At 43.1% G+C, this 21,371-nt stretch overlaps 1 protein-coding gene across 1 annotated transcript; it reads left to right on the top strand.

Moving 5' to 3' along the window:
- Positions 1-349: 349 nt before the first annotated feature.
- On the top strand, positions 350-20,461 carry degs2 (delta(4)-desaturase, sphingolipid 2). The gene is made up of 3 exons (XM_028822396.2): positions 350-1,046; positions 18,760-19,502; positions 20,015-20,461. Exons 1-3 carry the CDS (start codon positions 965-967, stop codon positions 20,156-20,158), a joined length of 969 nt encoding a protein of 322 aa, XP_028678229.1. The 5' UTR covers positions 350-964; the 3' UTR covers positions 20,159-20,461.
- Positions 20,462-21,371: the final 910 nt, after the last annotated feature.

Below are 21,371 nucleotides of genomic sequence, written 5' to 3'. Positions count from 1 at the left end.
TCTGACACAACCGTTCTTGTTTGTTATGTGCTTCCTCTTGAATTACATTTCTCATGAACACACTGAATGAGGGTGGCTTATGCTAATTCAGACTTTTTGTTGGGTAAACGTGTAGTTAGTGATAATGTAAGAAATGTATTTTAGATAACTGGATTTAATAGTAAGACTTAGTGTACCCGTTATAGTGTGTGTATATATATATTAATATTTCTGTGTAAATACTCCTAAGAAGTCCTGTTTTGGGTGATATTTTTTTTTTCTGGGATGTGGGACATGTCCTAGTTTTGTCTGGCCATTGAACAAAAAGAGGGAAGTCAGGAAGACTGGAAAGTTAAAAGGAACGGAGAACCCACGGCTTTAGTGTCATTACTTGATTTGCCTTTCTTTTATAAGTCTGGTCACTTTTTCCTCGATTACTACCTTGTAAAAGTTTGTATATGGAAGCGTTCGGGGAGTGTGGTGGTCGTTGCCCACCCGGCCGATAGTGCACCTGCCGATGGCAACAGGTGGAATAGGTTTTCATAAACAGTTTCCTGCAGAGCAACGGAGCCTCAGCGGTAGGCGCGGTGTCATTACGATGTACTTAAGTAATAGATATGAGGCCCCAGCGCGGGAGGGCGGAGCTGCTCGTGGGAGGGGCCCGCCACACCTGTGCAGGTGAGCCGAGTGCTCCACTGTGTCATTGTCACGGAGAACGCAAAGGAGCTGGTCACTCGTCGGGTAAAGGAGTAATGTGCCGTGAAGCGCACGGTCCATTACGAAAAAAAAAAACACAACAACCACCACCAACAAGTGCGCCTAAGCTTAGATGATTCGCTTTACGTTTGACAGACCGACACGAAGAACTCGCACCTTGGGGAGCTGCCGAACCAAATCAGCTACACATCTGACGGACACTGGGTGTAGTTCGGAGCTGGTGAAAGAAGACGTTTGAGCGAGGGCAGTCATCATCAAGGATTTTAAAATGGGTCGCAAGTCTGCGAGAAATGATTTTGAGTGGGTTTATACTGACCAGCCGCACACTTCCAGGAGGAAAGAAATCATAGGTAAGGCGGCAGCTGGTTCTGTTTTTTGTGGGAGGGGTAACTTTAATACGACTGGACTTCAACCTGTTCACGTATAAGGGCACCAGCCGTAATGCTGCATGTGGCTAGAACCCTCAATCTTAGCCATTCAGAAAGTCGTAGCTCGTTACTTATTAACATGGTTTAAAAACGTAAAGCTTCACTTTGGACGAGTTGTACCTCGAATTTCTGGCGAATTTTCGAAGACCCACTGAACAGTTTTAGATTCCTCCTTGCCGAGCGAGCGGTTTGCTGCCTTTGCTATCTTGAGATTTAACATCCAGATGCTGAAGGCTGATTCGTTAGCTCCGTGGAGGGAGCGCTCCAGCGGTGCTACTGGAAGAAAACGACAGATTTGGGGGCAAAATTATTAATCATTCCGAGACTCCACTGGGTGAGCCCTACACAATCTCCGTGGTCGCCCTGCAGCAATCCAGCGTCATGTCTATGAAGACGTGGAGACTTGCGAGCCATTTCTGCTCCCGACTATCCATTTTCGAAAACCGTTTTAGGTCGTGACGAGTGGCGGGAGCAAATACCAAAGGATCTGGACACCAGTTAGGAGCCATCATGGGACGAGTTTGCACGTACGGTGAGATGACATTGTCATCTGTTGTGCCATTCCAGTCGTCAATTTCTCGAAAGCTGCAGTGTGAAAAGAGGCTCGCGCCAGCAAAAAGACACCCATTGCGTTTATATTAACACCCCAGGGGCGTCTCTTCTACTCGTGTTACGGGAAAGGGAGCATGCAAATAAGCCTAATTTGTGGTGTTTTCGTTTTGAACTGCAGTCTTGAGTGAAACGTTTTATAGCGATGTGTTCTGTTAAAGGCGCTACATAAAGTATCGCTATATCGGTTGATGTGGTTGCCACGTACCATGCATCCTTCACAAAAGAAAATATTCTGGAGAAACTCAAGTCACCTAAGCGCCTAATTCACACACTCAGTCGAACAAGTTCAATAAAAGTTAAGTTTTACTGCCTTACGCCATTTTTACAGTCTAATATAGAGAGGATTTCCTAACAAGGTTGCTTTTCAGACATGTTTATCATATGCAGACGTATTTACAAAAACGTACGTTTTTGCCTTGTTGGGTTTTGTGAACTGCGATTGTTATCGCTGTGAATGCCACCTTACAGAACAGCACTGCAACAATCGGTTTGTTTTTCGATCCTCGATGTAAAAAAAAAAAAAAAACCTTCCCTAAACAATAATGCAAATAAGTGGATTGTTTTAATTAGTTGGTGCGTTGTATTTATGAAACGGTAATGGCGCTAATTGAAATCGAGTTTGAAGCTAATTAATATTTTCTCAAAGTGCACACCCATGTCGAGTTATCCGTCCCTTATACAAACACAGACACGATAGGTTAAAAAGTCAGTGCAGAAAAGGTTCTGCAAGAAATGGATATTCGGTCACCTTCCTGGCCTTCGAAAGTGTTCATATTAACAGACAATACGTATATGGCACCCTGAGTGATTCGTTCGAATTAGAAACGCTGACGCACTAAAATGTTTTCCGAAGCTTCTCTCCCTCTCAATCGCCATGCAGTAAACAAATACAGAGAGTCGAAACAATTCAATTCTAAGAAGATGCGCACACACACAACTTCCAACTGGTTATTAGTAAATGCTAATCACAGGCTCGATTCATTTTTGCCATTACGTAGAAGACCCCACAGACACGCAGTCAAGTGCCCAGCTGGTCGCGTGGGAGTGGCGTGGCGTCGAGTCCTGCACCGTCTCGTGCCACGTCCTTCGTAATGAGTATCGCTGGTGTTACACCTGGGTGTCGCAAGGTAAAGGAAACGGACGACGAAGATGGCTATTGATTATTTAATTTGCAAATCAACCGAAACTTCACGTGACATAGAAAAACGGGCAATGAGAGCGCCGGTATAAAATACACGTGCACACCAGGAGAACATGCGAGACTCCACGAGGGCAAAGCGAACCCAGGACTTTGGAGCTCTGAGATAGTAGGACTTTAAAAAAAAAATTGCACTTTAAAGATCCGCATACTATTTTTAAAAGATGGAGGACGCAGTGGCCTACAAATCGATGCCATATTGTTATCCAGCTGAGCAGTTGGTCGACTTTTGGAAGTTGCCGTTTTTTCTTATTAGAGATTTTGGGTTATTTTTTATTTTTCCTCGTCATTGCGTGCAAAAATGTGTACTGCTGATCGCCGTGAAAAAGGGCTTTAAGAAATCAAAAGTGATTGATCATTTCTAGGGTGAAATATGCATTTGTCTTGCAGCTGTGTGTGAAGACATATGTATGTATTTATTTATTTATTCAAGAAAAGCGTTTGTTTCCCCTTCAGCGCTGACGAAGCATTTCACTTGATTCGCCCTCCGCTGTTTCTTAACGTTAACATCTTGGCGTTTGCGGACTGATTCAAGGCGCTTCTCTTGGCTGCATTTAAGGTTAAGCAAATCTCACAATTTGTATTGAAAGGTGGAGGAGCAACAGTAGCAGAGCATCAAGACTATAAAGGTTAAACTGAAATAACACTTGACGAGATTTCTCGCCAAAACTAAATAAAATGACACTAGACAGGTAAGGTAAAGCCATCCGGGAACAGGCAGCGGGTTAAAATGGATAGAAAGAATCGGTATCTCACGTAACACTCCGAAAGATGTACAATTATTGCTGAATTATTTTCTTAGCTGGAATTTTAGACTAAATCTTTATATGTGGCGCATCAGTTTGCGCTCATCCGACCATCCACAGGGTGGAGTTTTCATGTTCTCTGCGTGTGTCACTGAATTTATTCTCGTAGCATAACACTAAAGCGCGCGGACAGAGTGAGTAAACGTGTACGTGCGTGCGTGCGCGCGGCCGGCGCCCCGTCCGAGTTTGTTCCTGCCTTCAGCCTTCTTCGGTCCAAGCGAACCACAACTGGAAAAGCGGGTAGGAAAATGGATGTGATGAATTGTTGGGAAATGATCAGCTGATACGAACGGCTGGCTGCAAAGACATTAATCAAAAAAGGAAAGCTCCCCACTGAGCCGTTTACATCGGTACCGGCTAAGTAAATTTAGTGGGTATTTGGTAAGCACTTGGTCCTTGAAGGGTCAACATTATTCTTGTATTAAACGCCCTCCACTCAAACAAAGGTGCCATGGTGGTTCTTTAGAGTGGTGCCATAGAGGATCAATTTTTGGTTCCCTGAAGAACCATCTACATACATGAAAGTTTCAGAACGAGCCTTCATTTATTTAGACCTGTAACAGGATCAATAAGTAGTCATGCGTAGATGTGAAATACCAATGGATTCATGATCTTAAAAAGACAACGACACAAGACTGTGTTCAAGGTTTCTTGATCTGTTAGCATTCTGATAGGTCACCTGCTATACAGTAAAGATTTGTTTTGTCCACATATTAGGAACATTTTCACAACCCAAAGAACCAATCTGATGTGCAAAGTCCCCTTTCCTGAATGGACTGGGTCTTGGTCAAGCAGTGGATCCACCACAAACCACAGAACCCCTAAAATGCCATCACAGAAGCCGTATGTTACTGTGATATACTCTGCTGTTAAACATCCTTTTTTTATATAGCGCCTTTTCTGTAGTGAATGCAGGATGCTCTGTAAGTCTGCTTCAGTTTGTCTCACCTAGGAGCAGATTCTTGTATTAATTGCTAACTAACTCAGTAGTTTATGGTTCGGTGGCTTAGTTTCTAGGTCAAACTGCCTAAAATTAACTTTATTTTACATGACACCTTTATTTAGTGAACTCATCCCCACAGAGCCTTTCAAGTACATTTACAATTCTTTCCTTTTGCAAAAACTGGCACGCTGTAGTCACTTACACAGCCCAAAGCCTTGGCTGCCTGGTCACCCTTGAAATTAACTTGGTTTTATGGAGCAGTTTTATTTAGTGAACCCCACCTCAAGGCAATTGAACAACTGCGGCACAATTGTTTCCATATACAGAGGGGATGCAGGTGGGCTTTACTGACTGACTAACGTGATTTCTAGTCCAGCATCCTGACTGCTAGGTTACGGAAGAATATAAAACTAAATAGGCAAATAAATAAATGTATTATCACGTGACAGTAAATAAATGAAAACAATTATAACAATTAAATGCGTCAAAAATGTTTTTTGATGCTTACGTCTTTTTGTATTTCATTATTTCTTCATTTGTTTATGTCAGTGACGCTGCATGCAACATTTAATATGCCTTGAAATGAATACTGTCCTCTTCACCTGTCAAAGATGAGAGGGTGGGCTCCAAGGAGTGCTGTGTTTTAATTGGTGAATCGTCAATAGAGTATGTGTAGATATTTACAACTGAGGAGCTGCACTGAATATCCAATGGGATTGCACATATATGTCACCTGATTCACACAGCGGAAAGTCTGAGAAATCCACAGCACTACCGGACAGTAACGCTACATGACGGACAGTCATACTACGTGACACGCACACTCGATAGTCGTCATTATTCATGAGGCAGATAGCCCTCCCACAACAATAATCTTTTTGTTTTATTGAATTTAATGACTGCAAGTAACATTCCATACAAACAAGTCAAACTTGACAAAACTAAAAATTCAATTCAACCCAACCCATGAGAACAAGAGGAAGGCCAACAGCCAAGAGTAAAACTTTAAGAGTAGAACAGAGGGGAGGGAATCCTTTTCCCCAATATAAATGCTTATTCTAAAATGTTTTTGATTAGATCATGCCGAGTTTTTAAAAAGATTTGAGCAGATCCTCTAAGAGGATCCAGTTTCAAATAGTATATAACATCAAGTTACTCACTGAATTAAACATGGTGGGATAGGATTCTTCCAGTTGGGCAAGATAAGTCTACATGCCAATAGTGAGATAAAGGCAGTTACCATAACTCCAATCTTAAACGCAGTGTAAGGATGTTATAGGAGAATGAAGCGTGAGATATGCCTTCAAGACAGGTGTGCTGAGAAAGATACAAATGACCCGGTGTGTTGCTTAACATCACTGACATATAAAGAAAAGAACACACAACGTCATAGGACGTGTGCAATTTGACTGACTTCTCCTCAGGAGTGGAGCTCTGGAGGTCTGCAGCTACACTCCATTGAAGTCTTTGGCCATCAGTGTTGTGACCGAGATTCCCAAAGTACAAGAGTTCCAAAAATGGCCACTAGAGGGGGAAATCCTGTCAAAAAACCTGGCTAGACACAAATGGGGCCATTTAGAATCTTTATAAAATAAAAGATTTGTTATCACAAAAATACTCTGGAAAGTACCTGAAGCTCCATGGAGCACACAAGGTAAAAAGGAGTTGCCAGCAGGGACAGTCCAAGGTGAACACGTCTCAATACACAAGTCAATGGTAAAGTCGAAAATCCAATGAATCAAAAGCCCAGTAAAATCACAAGTAACACTCGCCAAATCCCTTTTGCATTTGAAATGAGCTGCCAAGACCCTCCGGATGTACAGGGCAGAGGGCAGCTCCTGGCCGTGACTGGCAGGTGGCCCTGCCCCTTGGGGGGACCTCCCACAAAACACATGAAACATAGCACAGGCACAGAAAACAAAGCAGACAATAAGCAAGAGTAACATTAATATACCTTAACAACTCCTAATTGGGCAAAAAATCAAAATATGACTTTGGATCCCAGCCATGGGAAGGGGAGGATATAACCATCAAGTGCTATATTTATAGGCAGACCCCATTCCTGAGATGATGATGATGAATTCAGATTTTCTTGAATTAAAGTTGCTGCTCCTGCCGTAGTTCTCTTGCACTCGTGTCCATCTTGGACCCTCACAGTCACAACTCTGAGCAGCTGCTGTGCTTGCCCTGTGAATCCTGCAGCTCATCAGCATTGGTGGACTGTGAGCGTCCTCACTAGCGACGTGACACCAATCAAAACACAGCACTCGCCAGAGCCCACCCACTCGACTCTTGACGGGTGCAAATGACAGTTTGCATATTTAATGCTGTGTGAGGTTTCACTGAAATAAATACAAGAAGATCCGAATAAATACATGATAAATAAGCAACAAAAACACACCATGACACATTTAATTAGTTATGCTCACATATATCTGTGTTTTTATTTATTTATAATCGCATTTCACTTTTGTGTATTTAATTTTGTACAAAATATTCCCCATATTAGGTCTCACTGCTTAAAATTAACTTTATTTAATGCTTCACATGCACAGCACATTTATTTCCATATAAAGTGCAGTTGGCTTTAGTGGCAGCCTAGCTCAAGTTATGAGCTCTATGATTTTTAAAAAAATGTATGATGCAAATTCCATACATCCATTTTCTACCACTTCTTCCATTTCGGGTCATGGGGGCAGCACTCTTTGCAGAGCTGCCCAGTCCTCCACCTCCTCCAACTCCTCCCTGGGGTTACTAAGACGTTCCCAGGACAGCCTAGAGGTCTAATCTCACCAGCCTTTCCTGGGTCTGCTCCTATGGTCTCCTCACCAAAACATCTCCCCAGTGAGATTTCCAGGAGGCCTCCTGACTCACTTCCACTGCAGAGCCTACTTTGAGCTTCTCCTGAATGTCTCTACTCCTCACTCTGTCTCTAAGGGTGAGCCCAGACACCCTGCCAAGGAAGCTCATTTCTGCCACATGTATCTGTCATCTAGTTCCGTTGGTCACTTCCCAAAGGTCATGGCCACAGATGAGGAGAGGTATGCAGATCGACTGGTAAATCGAGAGCTTTGCCTTTCACCTCAACTCTATCTCTGTCACGACTGACCTGTACAACGTCTGCATGGCAGCTGACGCTGTTCTGCTCTGCCAGTCAACCTCTCTTTCCCCTTTTCCCTTAGTTGTGAACAAGACCCTGAGATACATAAACTCCTCCACTTGAGGCAGCAGTTCATCCACAACCTGGACAGGACACTCCACCCATTCCTGATTTAGGACCTTGACCTGAGACTTGGAGGTGTTGATCTTCTTCCTCACTGCTGCACATGCAGATTCTGGTTCCTGGCTAATCACGTATCAATTATAGGGTTTAAACATGCAGAGACTTCAAATCTGAGGTTAGCTTTTGTGTTTAATGCAGCTAAACAAGAGGAGGAGGAGGTTGGGAGCATGCGCTGATCACAGTGCGCTGCTGCAGCCACCACACGGCAAACCACCTGGATTAAGATCCGAGTGCAGCCGTGCGACCGCTGACACCACAGCACCACAATGGATCAGTGGGAGGTGTTCTGCGGTGGCTGGAGTGCCAATCCTGCCACCAACTCCCAAGTTTTCCCTATGAGTTGGAGGACCTGCCTGCAGGGCTGGATGTAGATTAACGTCATATCCAGGATGGAGCAATTCCAGGGTAAGGGCCTTGCTCAAGGGTCCAATGGAGTAGAGTCATTTCTGGCGACCTTCTGATTGCCAACACAGATCTCTAGCCTCAGAGCCACCACTCTGCCTAAACAAAATTCAACAATTTTTTAATTTTTTTTATAGCTTTCCACAACACCTTTTTGTCTTTTTTTGGGTGTCACCATTTTGTCGATCCCATGATGCTCCCTTTTGTTGGGTGTATTCACAAAGGTTGTGACCCTGCAGTCATCAGATCAAACGTCGGCCCACAGCCACACACAGCCATGTTTTACTCACGTTTTATAGATAAATTCTCAAATCTCCGTTCCAAAGACTTTCTATTTGAATATCCTCCGGTTAACAAATCCTTGCTCTTCGTTTTTTTTTTTTGACTCATTTTGATTCTGTTGAAAGATCAGACGTTTGATTCCTTCTCTCTGACTTTGATTCCTAGGTTTAGTTTTGGTGCTGCCTAAAAGATCATTTCGTTTGTCACAAATCTCATCTCATGTTCTCATGATCTCCAGATCCTCACTTGCTCACGATGGTATCTCCAGTCTTTGTGGTGGTACAGCTCAGTGTTTTGCAGTCCAACATCTTGATCATTAGGTTAAGGCAGGGGTGGGCAATGTCAGTCCTGGAGGGCCACAGTGGCTGCAGGTTTTCATTCCAACCCAACTGCTTAATTAGAAACCAATCCTTGCCAGTCTCAGACCGTATTTAATTTTATGGCTTGTTAGTCTACAATGTAAGGTTCTTATATCGTAGATTTTTTTCCTTTTCCAAGGATATCATCCAAATGATTTGAAGCCTAAAACGTATATTTTTCAGTCTGTCACATTTTTCTATTAAGTTTCTTATTAAATCAAACCGTGCATGATGAACACACACAGATGTAAATGGAAACAAGTTAGATGGAGAACTGCTGGCTGCTTTGTCTTTTACATCTTACTGCTAATAAGGAGCTATTAAAACACTGAATGCAGCAGTTTAAGGTTGAAATAAGCAATCAAGGGTGGGGAACCTTAACAAGCGAGACCACTAAAATGAAGCATCAAAATGTCACTTAAGCAATATGTGCTTCATCAGCAATAATTGACTTCTCATTAAGAAACTGGGTTGGAACAAAAACCTGCAGCCACTGCAGCCCCCCAGGACCGACATTACCCACCCCTGGGTTAAGGGATAAGTTTGCTATTTTCCAAGTTAGTTATTTCCTCATAAACATGGTATATACATCCATCTGCCATACAAAACTGTGCTCTAAACATAAGCACTTTGTATAAATTAAAAAAGAACCTTATCTGCACCGGTACTTTACAATGGAGGCTATGGGGCTCAGGGGCAAATGCTAAAACTTACCAAACAACCTCCATTTTTCAAGCTAAGACAGTTGTCGGGTATCAATCCTTGTTTTATGATTACATACACAATGCAATATAGTTTATACGTGCCATTTTTGAACAAAAAACACCAATATTATTGGCCATTTTAACTCTTAACTACTCGCTCTGGTGTATTTTGTACACTAATCTCAGATATTTTTATCCAACGTCCTTTTACTTGAACCGACCAACAGCATCCACCATCTCTCCCCAGCCTGATTCACTACAAGTATGGTTTCCCTTCAGTGTGCCCCCAGCCGGTTTGATGAGTGGAGGGACAGTTACAAGTTGTATATGGTGCATTGGGTACACCGTGCGGGTACTTAATGTATGTACAACAACATAGAGATGTTCTTCTTGCAATGACTTTGTCTGTAAAGAACATTCAACGACTGAAGTCAAATGTGATAGGCGTGCAAATCCTGTAGTATATGAAAGTGTGACCGGTGACGAATGAGCACAGCAAAAGTGGATCAGGTTTATTTTCAGATAGTCTGAGACTGTGTTTTACTGTTCCATAATATGGTACAACATGATAATTAAAAACATGTACAATTTAAAATTAGTGCAATATTTTATATTCCAATCTCACAGTGTGCATATAAATAGCCATTTTTTACACTGGTGCATAAAGTACATCGCATGAGTACGTATGAGATGAGAAATGGCGTGAGTAATTAAGAGTTAAAAGAAGACCAAGCTGTGCGCTATCACTCAGCCCACAGTCTTCCAGTGCAGCAACCTTTGACCCCATTGGGGTGTGGTTTCCTCTTGAAAGACCAAATCACAGTAAACTTTTTTGGCCACTTGTTTTTTTTTTTTTGGATTTACTTCTGCATTTATGTGAGAACTCAAACAAGCGAATAGAAAACCCTTAGCACAAAAAAAAATATTACCAGGAAAATGTGATAAAATGATTACTGCATTTCCAAATCCTTTTTCTTGTCACAAACATGCGTCAGAAGCGCAGAAGGCACAGATCAATACCCGACATCTTTCTTGGCTGAAAATGAACGTATTTGGGACGTTTTAATGCTTTTCCTCCATGCCACATACCCTCCAATGTAACGCGCCAGTGCGGACATCATACTTATTTTAATTTATAGAAAGTCGTCCCCTTTATTCAGTGTATTATGTCACCCTGACTAATTTGAATCTGTTCTTTGCTGTTTTGCCAGCTGCCCGTGCCTCTGGCTCCAACCAAGTGTCAAGCCCACCTTTGGTGAACTCGACCATGTGGGTTCGAGACCCCAGACGTATGAGTCACACACCCTGCATGAGGACTGTTTCCATTCTGCCCAAGCGGCACCCATTGTTTTGTCTTACTGCGGCTTTTTCATTTATTCATCTTGCTTGCCTTTGTGGTCTCTTTTAATATGCACATTTTCATTAGCTCCTGTTGCCAGCTCTTCTAATATTTCACCTGCATGAATAGCAGCTAATTTGAAAGAAGTCCTGTTTTTGTGTGACTCACGCCTTTATGCAAAGGTTCCTGGACAAAGATGTTGAGCTCCCAGGTCACACAGGCAGAGCCCTTACATTCACCGGTAATTAGCAGCAGCAAGCAGCCTGCCATTTATTCAAGATCTTCAGGGGGAGTGTGGCAACCGCACCCCAGTGCTGCTGAAAGAGAAGCCATTTTAACAAAACCCACTGGGGTTCAGGAACATATATAAATTCTTGGCACATAGTTTTAGAGTGTCCCTGCACACCTGGAAAATTCCTAAAGACTGGAACCTAGCAAATATAATCCCATTGTATATAAAGCGTGATCGGAATGATTCCAGTAAGTATAGGCCAGTAAGCTTAACAAGTAAACTAATAGAAGGAATTAAGGAAAAGATGGCGCAGCATACAGTATGTCTAGAACAGATCTTTTAGCAAACTGTCAACATGGGTTGAGACGAGGAAGGTCATGTTTCACTAATATTCTGGTATTCTACGATGAAGCAACAAAAGCTTGTGATATTATTCATCTTGATTTTCAAAAGGCTTTTGATAAGGTATTGCATAAAGCTTAGTGATCAAACTAAAAGAAGTGGGAATTCAGGGCTCAGCCTATAGGTGGGAACAAAATTGGATTAAACACAGCAAACAGTTGAGTTGTGGGCCAAGGAACCTGATCAGAATTAGGTGATGGTAAAAGTGGTGTCTAGCAGGAGTCGGTGCTGGGGCTGCTGCTGTTTATGATATACATAAACGATCTGCACAAGAATTGAATCAGAAAGGTGGTTAAGTTTTCAGACACTACAACACCAAGTGGAAGAGTGGATAATGCAGAATCACCCAGATTGTTACAGAGGGACTTGGACAGCATACAGGGTTGGGCCGATTTGTGGCAGATGACATTTAATGTAAGTAAATATAAAGAGCTTTGTTTACTTTTGATGTTTACCCTTCGGTATTTAAATTGGTCTGCGATGATAAAAGGGAAATTTGAGAATTCACTGGAAAGAGCACATTTTTTTATTCAAAGTGATTCTGAGACCAGAAATCTTTTGAAATTCTGTTAGTGCTGTTAGGACTACAGGCACAGTATTTTGTGGGTCTGATATATACAGTACCATATTGTCTGCATATACAGAAACTTTTTGTTCCAGTGCTTCTCTGATAATCCCCTTTATCTCATAAGTATTTCGACAAGTGAATTGCCAGTGGCTCAACGGTAATTGCAAAAAGCAGTGGTGACAAGCGGCATCCTTGTCTGGTACCACGCTGTAGTTTAAAGTAGTCTGAATTAAAGTTGTTAATACAAAATTAAGCTTCTGGATTGGTATACAGTAGTTTGATCCATGCACAAATGTTCAGGCCAAACCCAAATTTCTCCAATGTAGTGAAAAGGTAGTTCCATTTGACCATATCAAATGCTTTTTCTGCATTCAATGATAATATCATCTCCGGGGTGTTTGACTTTGCAGGTGAATATATTACATTAAACAGGCGTCAAAGACTGGAAGCTAAGTGTCTGCCTTTAATAAATCCAGTTTCGTCTTGTGATATTACCAAAGGCAGCACTTTCTCCATCCTTCTAGCTAGGTCTTTGGAGAGTATCTTAACATCATTATTCAGAAGTGAAATTGGTCTGTATGATGCACATTGTAATAAGTCCTTATTTTGTTTAATGTAAGTAAATAATAAAGTATTATATGTAGGACATAATGTTAGATTAGAATACACAATGGAAGGTCTGAGTATCTAATGTACACCTTATGAGAAGAACCTGGGAGTTATAATGAACTCATTACTACCAGCATCCAGACAATGCACAGAAATGATGAAGAAGGCAAATAGAATGTTAGGTTATATAGCGCCCTGATATGTGGAGTGCAAGTCAAAGGAGGTTCTGCTTAAGTTACATGATGAGGCCTCACTTGGAGTGCCGTTTTCATATCTGGTCTCCATACTACAAAAAGGACAGAGCAGCCGTAGAGAAAGTCCAGAGCAGAGCGACTAGGTTGAATAGGACAGCGAGGTGTGAACTATGAGGAGAGACTGAAGGAGTTGAACCTTTGCAGTTTAAAGGAAATGGAGACTGAGAGGTGACATGATTGATGTGTTTAAACTTATGAAAGGAATTAGTACAAAAATAAATATCTCAACAAGAACACGGGAACACCATTGGAAACTTGTTAAGGGGAGATTTTGTAGAAATTTTTTCTTCATTCAAAGAACCACAGACACATGGAGTAAGTTACCAAGTAATGTCATGGAGAGCAGGACTTTAGGGACCATCAGATTTCAACTTAATGTTATTTTGGACAATCTTGATGACTGGGAGGGACAAGCTCGTTGGACTGAATGGCTTGTTCTTATCACAACTTTTCTAATGTTCTAAAGTTACAAAGAGCTAACATCACGGAAGACCCCGGCAGTTTCAAGTAAATTCATAAATGATGAGACACATGTGGCAATGGCAGTCCTTCTTTAGATCACCTGCTATGCCAGAGTCCACTATGGCCTCCCATAAATCTATCACATAGTTCAATTGTGGTCTAAAAGTGAGGACACCTTGAATAAGCAGGGTTAGGTATCTTAAATTATTCTATTCAGGATTCAAATCATCTGTACGTAGAGCCCGTTATATTTTATTATGGGACAAAAAAGGTTGATGTTGTATAAATCCAATATAATCTAATGCCCTGATATTGCGAGTGGCTAGTTAGGGGAAGGCAAACGTCTGCTCCAAAATCCCAATTTTGTGAAACAAAAAAAGTATGAGAGATTCACCCTACAGAAAAACAAAGTTAAAGTAGATGGAGCTATAGCGGGAATCTCCCACCCTGCCCTGTAGCTTCAGGTCCTTGGGGTGTCATCTGACACCCTCAGAGTTCACTACCACCTCCCAACAATCCAGAAACCTCATCATGCCTGCTTGGCGTGAAACAAAGACAAACAAGAGAGCCGTTCACTAGCTCTAACCCTGACAAATGGGCTTCTCCAGCAATCGATAGGCATGGCAACGTGGCGTCTTGTCTGCAATAATCAGTCATCCAATCTGTCTTTATATGGTGTCGTTTATAGTTAAGTGTGCATGGCAATTTACATTACAGAACCAAAAGCTTGTAGAGCAATTCTTCATGTGGATCTGAAGTGGATAATGTAATCCATTAGCTGGCTGCATAGTGGTGGGGTTTTATTACAGACCATCAAATCTTCAAACACCTCAGTGTACCTTCAGCTTGGGTAACCCTCAGTGCAGCTTTACAATTGAATTTCCTCCTGGCCATTAAGTGGAACCTTCCTCCTCCGACCACATTCGGTTTGCAAATTCGACGTCTGCTCAGAGCCGGGCAAGTCATTCCAGTCTGAAAAGCACTAAGGCCCAGCTGAGCCAACAATTCATTCAAAACTAATCTGTCTGTCCTCTTGGAAAATAATTAATGACCCTAGTTAGTCTACTAACTGCCCTAAGGAGATAAAGAATTACTTTCGAAAAAAAAAAAATGTTTTGCTCCTAATGACTTCCCACTTCTAATTATCAGTAAGAGCCCGGCAGGTCCCCAGGCTCCCATCAGGAATGGCGTGCCACCTGCTGCAAGTGTCCAGGGACACAGCATTACCTATCCTGAATTTGGAGAGAGGGCTTGAGAGGCTAGCAAGTCCACCAATGTGTCCATCAGCCCTGGGCCCGAGTTGGTGGTCAGTGGCAGGCAGCCTTGGGGTGCGTCCTTCCAGCTTAACTGACTCAAGCGAAGACCATATGACTTCAATGAAAAGGATCAGGAGGTGAGACGTAGTCACTGAATCGAGCCAAGGTCACTGCCGACTAGTCAAAGTGAAGTCCAACACGCTAATCAAAAATCACAAGGCTAAATCACAGCCAAAAATTCGATTTTTTTTATGTTACGTAACCCATGTAGTTTGCAGTGATGGCTGATAAAAATGTTTAATCTCATGTTTTATGCAAAATGAGAGATGCAAGTTTGATAAAATAGAAGCCAATATTGACCAAGGCTGTACAACACCTGACGATGTGAAAAATGTCCATGGAAAAAACAAAGAAATCTCACTTTACTCGTGTCGCATAATCCACACATTCCTTATCCAGTCGAATGTTCACAAAACCTGCAAAATACATGCATTTCTTGCTGAAATATTATTAGTAGTTACTTTTGGGAAAAAAAAATCAGTAGACAACATAAACCGGAAACCAGCATTTCCCATAATGCTCTGCTTTTAAATTGAAGACAGGACTTTTGACCAATGAATGAGGGTGGAGAGGCAGATGATCCCCTCAAAGGCACAGTATTATGGGAATGCCTTTCCTCTTTGCATTATGCATTGATTTTTTCGGGACTAACTATTAATAATTTTTTGTGTTTTGTATGTTTTGAGCATACAACTGGACAATTGACATGTGGATCATGCAACTCGGCTTATGTGAAAGTTGTTTCTTTTTTCCATTATGTTGTCCACATTGTTTGCTATTGTACAACACTGGTCACCATTGACTTCTATTATATCATAAATGTTTTTCTTTTGTTCTACATAAAGCTTTAGATTAAAATTTGTTCTCTAGTAGTCACCACTATAAACTACATGGGGTAAGAGACATATTAAAAATCTTGAATGATCTATGAATGCACTTCACAATGGCATCATGCGCTGCGCATTCCTGGGACATCATTAGTAGGACAGCAGTAGCAACAAATCATGTGACCAGAAAATGGCAGCACCCTTAAAAAACAAAATGAAGTCATGGAATGCTAAAACCTTCTCCAACAATTAATCAGCCCATTCCCCAAGTAAGTGCTCCACGGCCGTCCATCTCTCCTGTACACACCTACACTCGCAGATCTGAGCAGCAGCAACTAAAAACCCACGCCTTGCTGATCTGTCACAGACCCCATGGCACATTGTACCACAGTACCAGAGGCTGATGCATGCAGTAAGGATGGGTCTTCATCTTGTTATGAATGAGTGCACAGAAAAAGAGCAAAAGGGTCTGAGGACTCAAAAAAGACCCAATAACCAGGCCAGGGCCTTCCCTAGCCTGTCAAAACTAGGCCTCACCCTAGGCAGGCTGAACCCTAACTATACTGGTCTGTCTAGGAAACAGAAAGGAGAAAAAAGCTCCCAAAGTTTAAAAATACCTTAAATGTTCAGGAAATATAAAAACGACCCACAATTGAGAGGAACTGTAAACCCTCGGCTTGAGAGACATTTCAAATTGACATGTTTATAACTGAAGATTATAAATATTAGAAATAGCAAAACAAGGCAAAAGTGAGACAAAGAAAGGTTGGCCTAAAAAGGCTGGACAGTTTGGACACAAAGTCAGAGAGGTGAGATTGCGTTGGTTTGGACATGTGCAGAGGAGAGATGCTGGGTATGTTGGGAGAAGGATGTTAAAGATAGAGCTGCCAGGCAAAAGGAAAAGAGGAAGGCCTAAGAGATGGTTTATGGATGTGGTGAGAGAGGACATGCAGGTGATGGGTGTGACAGAGCAAGATGACGAGGACAGGAAGATATGAAAAAGATGATCCGCTGTGGCAAACCCTAACCGGAGCAGCCGAAAGAAGAAGATCAAACAAATCCCAATACGAAATCCGGAGATAAGAACCACAGACAGTAGCAAATACATCAGAAGACCCGCCAAACAAAGTGCTCTCTGAAAAGCACTTGCCAAATGACAGTCAGTGAACCAATGAAGGGTCTGCTCCCTCCCAGGCCTCGCAATATACATACAGGCTGTGGGCAGTCCTTCTCCTGTGATGTCATGGTGGCCCCGCCTCCTGGGGCGTTCCACACACAAAACCCAAAGGGCACAAGAGAACCTGTAATGCACAGGCCGTAAACAATAATTAAATACAGCAATGGTTACAAAAATACATAAATATAATAAAGGCATGAAAAATAATACATTGAAATAAACAAAGAAAACACAGGAAAGGATAATAAATATTAGCAAGGGAACACAGCCAGGCTGGAACATGACACATTTATGCCATCTGGGCCATGCTTGAATTTTTGTGTTAATGTTCAAAATGTTTATCCTTGTTCTACTGGTGCCCAATTGCACCCCCAAACATCCTACTGACCACTGAAGGGCGAGTAAGGTGGTCTCACTGCTGGCTACCTTAAAAAGTAATGTTGTTCTTTCCATTCAGTGATTGTACATCTGCACTTGTGTACATTTCCCTCACGGGTAACGACAGTCTTGCTTCTCCATTCTTGGATCTTGCTTCTATTTTCAGGTATTATCCCAGCATTTTCTTAAGTGCCATCATGTAAGTTTATCCAGTGTAGATGAGCGTGTGTGTGTTCACTATAGTGTGGAGTCCTCTCATCAAGGATTGGCTCCTTCCTCAAGTTCAGTAGTATTTGGATATGTTGTGGCCCTCTTTGACCCCCACCATCATGAAAATGAAAGAGTGGCATTCACATGTGCTTTCATCACCCCAACTGGTTCCTGCCATGGGGTTTGTGGTGAGTCGTTTGTTGGAAAGAGAGAGCATCAGAAGGGTGCCCAGTCAAGAGAGGGTGCTCTGGTTATTTCTGCATGGTAGGCTAACTCAAGGGTCAGCAAAGTCGGTCCAGCAGGTTTTTGTTCCACCCTGATTGCTTAATGAAGAACCAGTTCTTGCCAAAAACAGATCTTAATGTAATTTTCTGGCTTGCCTGTGGTTTTTTTATTCTGCCATGTCATATCATTCTCAGAGAGTAATTCTCAGTTCTTCACAAGTTCTCTTCAGCTTCATTCCAAATATTCCATTAACCCAGATAGTTCACAATGAATGCCCACAGGTGCACCTGGAAAAAAGTCGGACGGAGAACTGCTGCTTCCTTTGTCGTTTGGGTCCTATTGGTAATAAGGAGCAGTTAAAAATGGAAAATGCAGCTATTTAAGACTGGAATAAGATATTAAGGGTGGGGAACTTTAACAAGCGAGACCACTAAAATGAAGCATAAAGGTGTAGTTTGACTATTGAGGGCTTCAACATCAATTATTGACTTCTCTTTAAGAAACTGGGTTGGAACAGAAACCTGCAGCCACTACTACCCTCTAGGACCGACTTTGCAGACCCCTGGACTAAGTGCTTCAGGCAGATGAATAACAGAGGGTGACCCCCGAAATCCCCCACCCAACTCAGTCATGTGATTATCACAAAAGTCAGGTCATGGTGCCCCTCATCCAGCCTGTAGCTGGTGGAAGGAGGTGACAGAACGTGTGGAATTGACTGGTGGTCTCAGTGAGGGTTAGGCCTGTCCTTAGGTTATGTTTGACACTGTGTTGGTCCACCAGCTCCATACATCAAATCAATTACGCTTACAAGATTTTTCACGTAAGGAAGACACGAGTTTTGAGGTAAGGAAGTTTTAACCCCTAATTGTGTTGATGAATACACGCAAGTAAGAATTTCATGGTACTCTGTACACGTGACAATAATGAGCCCAAGTGAAGTCTCCTGTGATATGGGCAGGGATGTACTGGTTGTGACTGGCAGGTGTTTCCATTGCTCCGGGACACATCATTCAGGATGCCACTGACCCCCATTGTTTCTCTCCTCAGCTAAGTACCCACAGATCAAGGCGCTCATGGGAGCAGATCCCCAGCTAAAGTGGATCGTCTCTGCTATGGTGCTCACGCAGCTGCTGGCCTGCTACTTGGTGAGGACGCTCTCCTGGAAATGGGTGATCTTCTGGGCTTACGCCTTCGGTGGCTGCATCAACCACTCTCTGACCCTGGCGATCCATGACATCTCTCACAACGTGGCCTTTGGCAACAAGCATGCCCGCTGGAACCGCTGGTTTGCAATGTTTGCCAACCTGCCCATTGGCATGCCTTACTCTGCCTCCTTCAAGAAGTACCACATAGACCATCACCGCTACCTAGGAGGCCACGGTCTGGATGTGGACATCGCTACTGATTTAGAAGGCTGGTTTTTCTGCAGCCCGCTCCGCAAGCTCCTTTGGCTGTTTTTACAGCCCCTCTTCTACGCTCTGAGGCCGCTGTACGTCAACCCCAAGCCGGTGACCAGGCTAGAAATGCTGAACGCCGTTGTGCAGTTTGCCGCTGACCTGCTCATATATTACCTGTGTGGTCTGAAGGCCGTGGTCTACCTGGTAGCGGGTTCCATTCTCTGCATGGGACTCCATCCTATTTCTGGCCACTTCATCGCGGAGCATTACATGTTTTTGAAGGGCCACGAGACCTATTCGTACTACGGGGTGCTGAACCTTCTCACGTTCAATGTGGGCTACCACATGGAGCACCACGATTTCCCTAGCATCCCAGGCAGCAAGCTACCAGAGGTGAGTAGATGAGACAACTGATGGCGCCAAGGTGGGCAAGTGTTGGAGAGGGAACTGTCGTAATGTGATGAGCCACTGAGTCCAATAGAAATTGGTGTATTGCATATCCCGTCAGGGTGGGCTTTCCACTTTTAACAGTTCAGCTCCTGGTTAGGGCGACTCCTGCATGAAGTCTGTGTGTCCTTTCATTTGGCCCAATGTGAGTTTAAGTGTTATAGACTGATGCCCAAACCGGGACCCTCCACACAGAAAGAGCAGGTTTTGAAACACGTTTTGAGAATTGTGATCTAATATTTTTATGGGAAATTGGATAAGGCAGTAAATATTGTCACAGTTGTAGGTCAGCAATGTACAAAAGAGGGAATGGCAGGGCTTCCTTGAGCCTTATCTCGTTTCCTTGGCAACCTAGTGACAGGCCAGTGACCCTTGGACTCGGCAGAGATGAAGAGGTAGCAGGTGAAGATGTTTTATTGTGGGATATTTACTGACTGATGACTTATTCACTCTGGCAGGTCAAGAAGATTGCCGCTGAATTCTACGACCACCTACCCCAGCACACCTCCTGGGTCCACGTCTTATGGGATTTTGTATTTGATGACTCCATTGGGCCATACGCCCGGGTGAAACGGCACTGCCGACTGGTTGCGCAGGACTGACTTCTGCCCAACTGCACCCTGCCTTAGAAGCAGGACATCACATTATCTAGGTATGCGAGGTGGTCTGTCATTGGACACGGTGTGGAAGCAGCAGGCAGGCGAGACAGAAGGATTGTGTAAGAAATGACTAGTAACTGGTTGACTGGCACTACATTTCTGTTCCATTCACACATCCGATGGGCCTCCTTGGTCAATTCTTTCATTTAGAAGAATTTATCACTCCTTGAAATGCCATCCCTTTTCTTTTCCAGGTTTCAGTAAATCCCAGCAGCCAGTGATTCTTCAGTGGTCCAAAAACACAAATATGCCTCAGCTCTGCTAAGTGGACACATCTACTCCTAATAGGCATGTAGTGTACCAGTTTACAATGAGCGTTCAACACATCTAGCCAACATGCCAGTGGGTACTACACCCATGCAGGGCATCTAGTGAAGCATCTGTGAGCACCACACTTCAATGGGGCATCTGATAATGTGTCAGGGGCAGAGGCACGTCGCTCCTAAAGAGTGTGTAGCATCTAGCAAGGTGGGGCCGGTGACGGTTAGTGGGTGTTCAGTGAGACACTGAGGAGGACTTATATTAGTCATGACTGGCACCTGCCAAAGCATCTGTGGAACCAGGTGTAGCAAGGCACAGCAGGGCGCCTCTCCTGCAATGGCTGTGTAGTGGTATGTCTGATAGCCGGTGCATTTAGACATATCTGGTGATTCAGACCACTCATAATGGACAACTTCCAAAGCATTTGCAGAACCAGCTCTAGCAAGGCATCATGGGGAGCCCCTCCTGCAATGGCCATGTATTGGTATGTCAGACGTATGGGCCATTTAGAGACATAACTAGTGGTTCAGACCACTCATACTGGGCATCTAGTTAAGTATGTTCAAGTACAGCACCCATCTAAACACACATCCAATGTGTGGTGCATCTAGTAAGGCCTCTGCATGCCCACCACTATTAAGACACCCATTTTTCTCTCAGTTCATCTAGCAAAGTGTCAGTAGCATTACTTGAGATCCAGAGAGGCACCACTCAGATGAGGCACTCACAGGGCACATCACTCAAAACAGAGCATCTGGGGCACTTAATGAGGCATCAAGGGGTCACACCATTCATGGAGTTCATTCAGTGAGCCATCTGGGGACACAATACTTAAACAGGAGACACACTCGTGTATCTGGTGGAAAGTCACTCATGAAGTACTTGCCATGCCATC

Source organism: Erpetoichthys calabaricus, chromosome 16 (genome assembly GCF_900747795.2).
Source record: "Erpetoichthys calabaricus chromosome 16, fErpCal1.3, whole genome shotgun sequence".
NCBI classification, from domain to species: Eukaryota; Metazoa; Chordata; class Cladistia; order Polypteriformes; family Polypteridae; genus Erpetoichthys; species Erpetoichthys calabaricus.
Note: the sequence above shows the minus strand (reverse complement) of the source record. Positions and strands in the feature narration are given on the sequence as shown.

Coding starts and splice junctions, on each gene's coding strand:
- degs2 (XM_028822396.2), top strand. CDS start 965: ATGGGTCGCAAGTCTGCGAGAAATGATTTTGAGTGGGTTTATACTGAC. Junction 1,047..18,759: donor CAGGAGGAAAGAAATCATAG/GTAAGGCGGCAG, acceptor TTCTCTCCTCAG/CTAAGTACCCACAGATCAAG. Junction 19,503..20,014: donor CAGGCAGCAAGCTACCAGAG/GTGAGTAGATGA, acceptor TCACTCTGGCAG/GTCAAGAAGATTGCCGCTGA.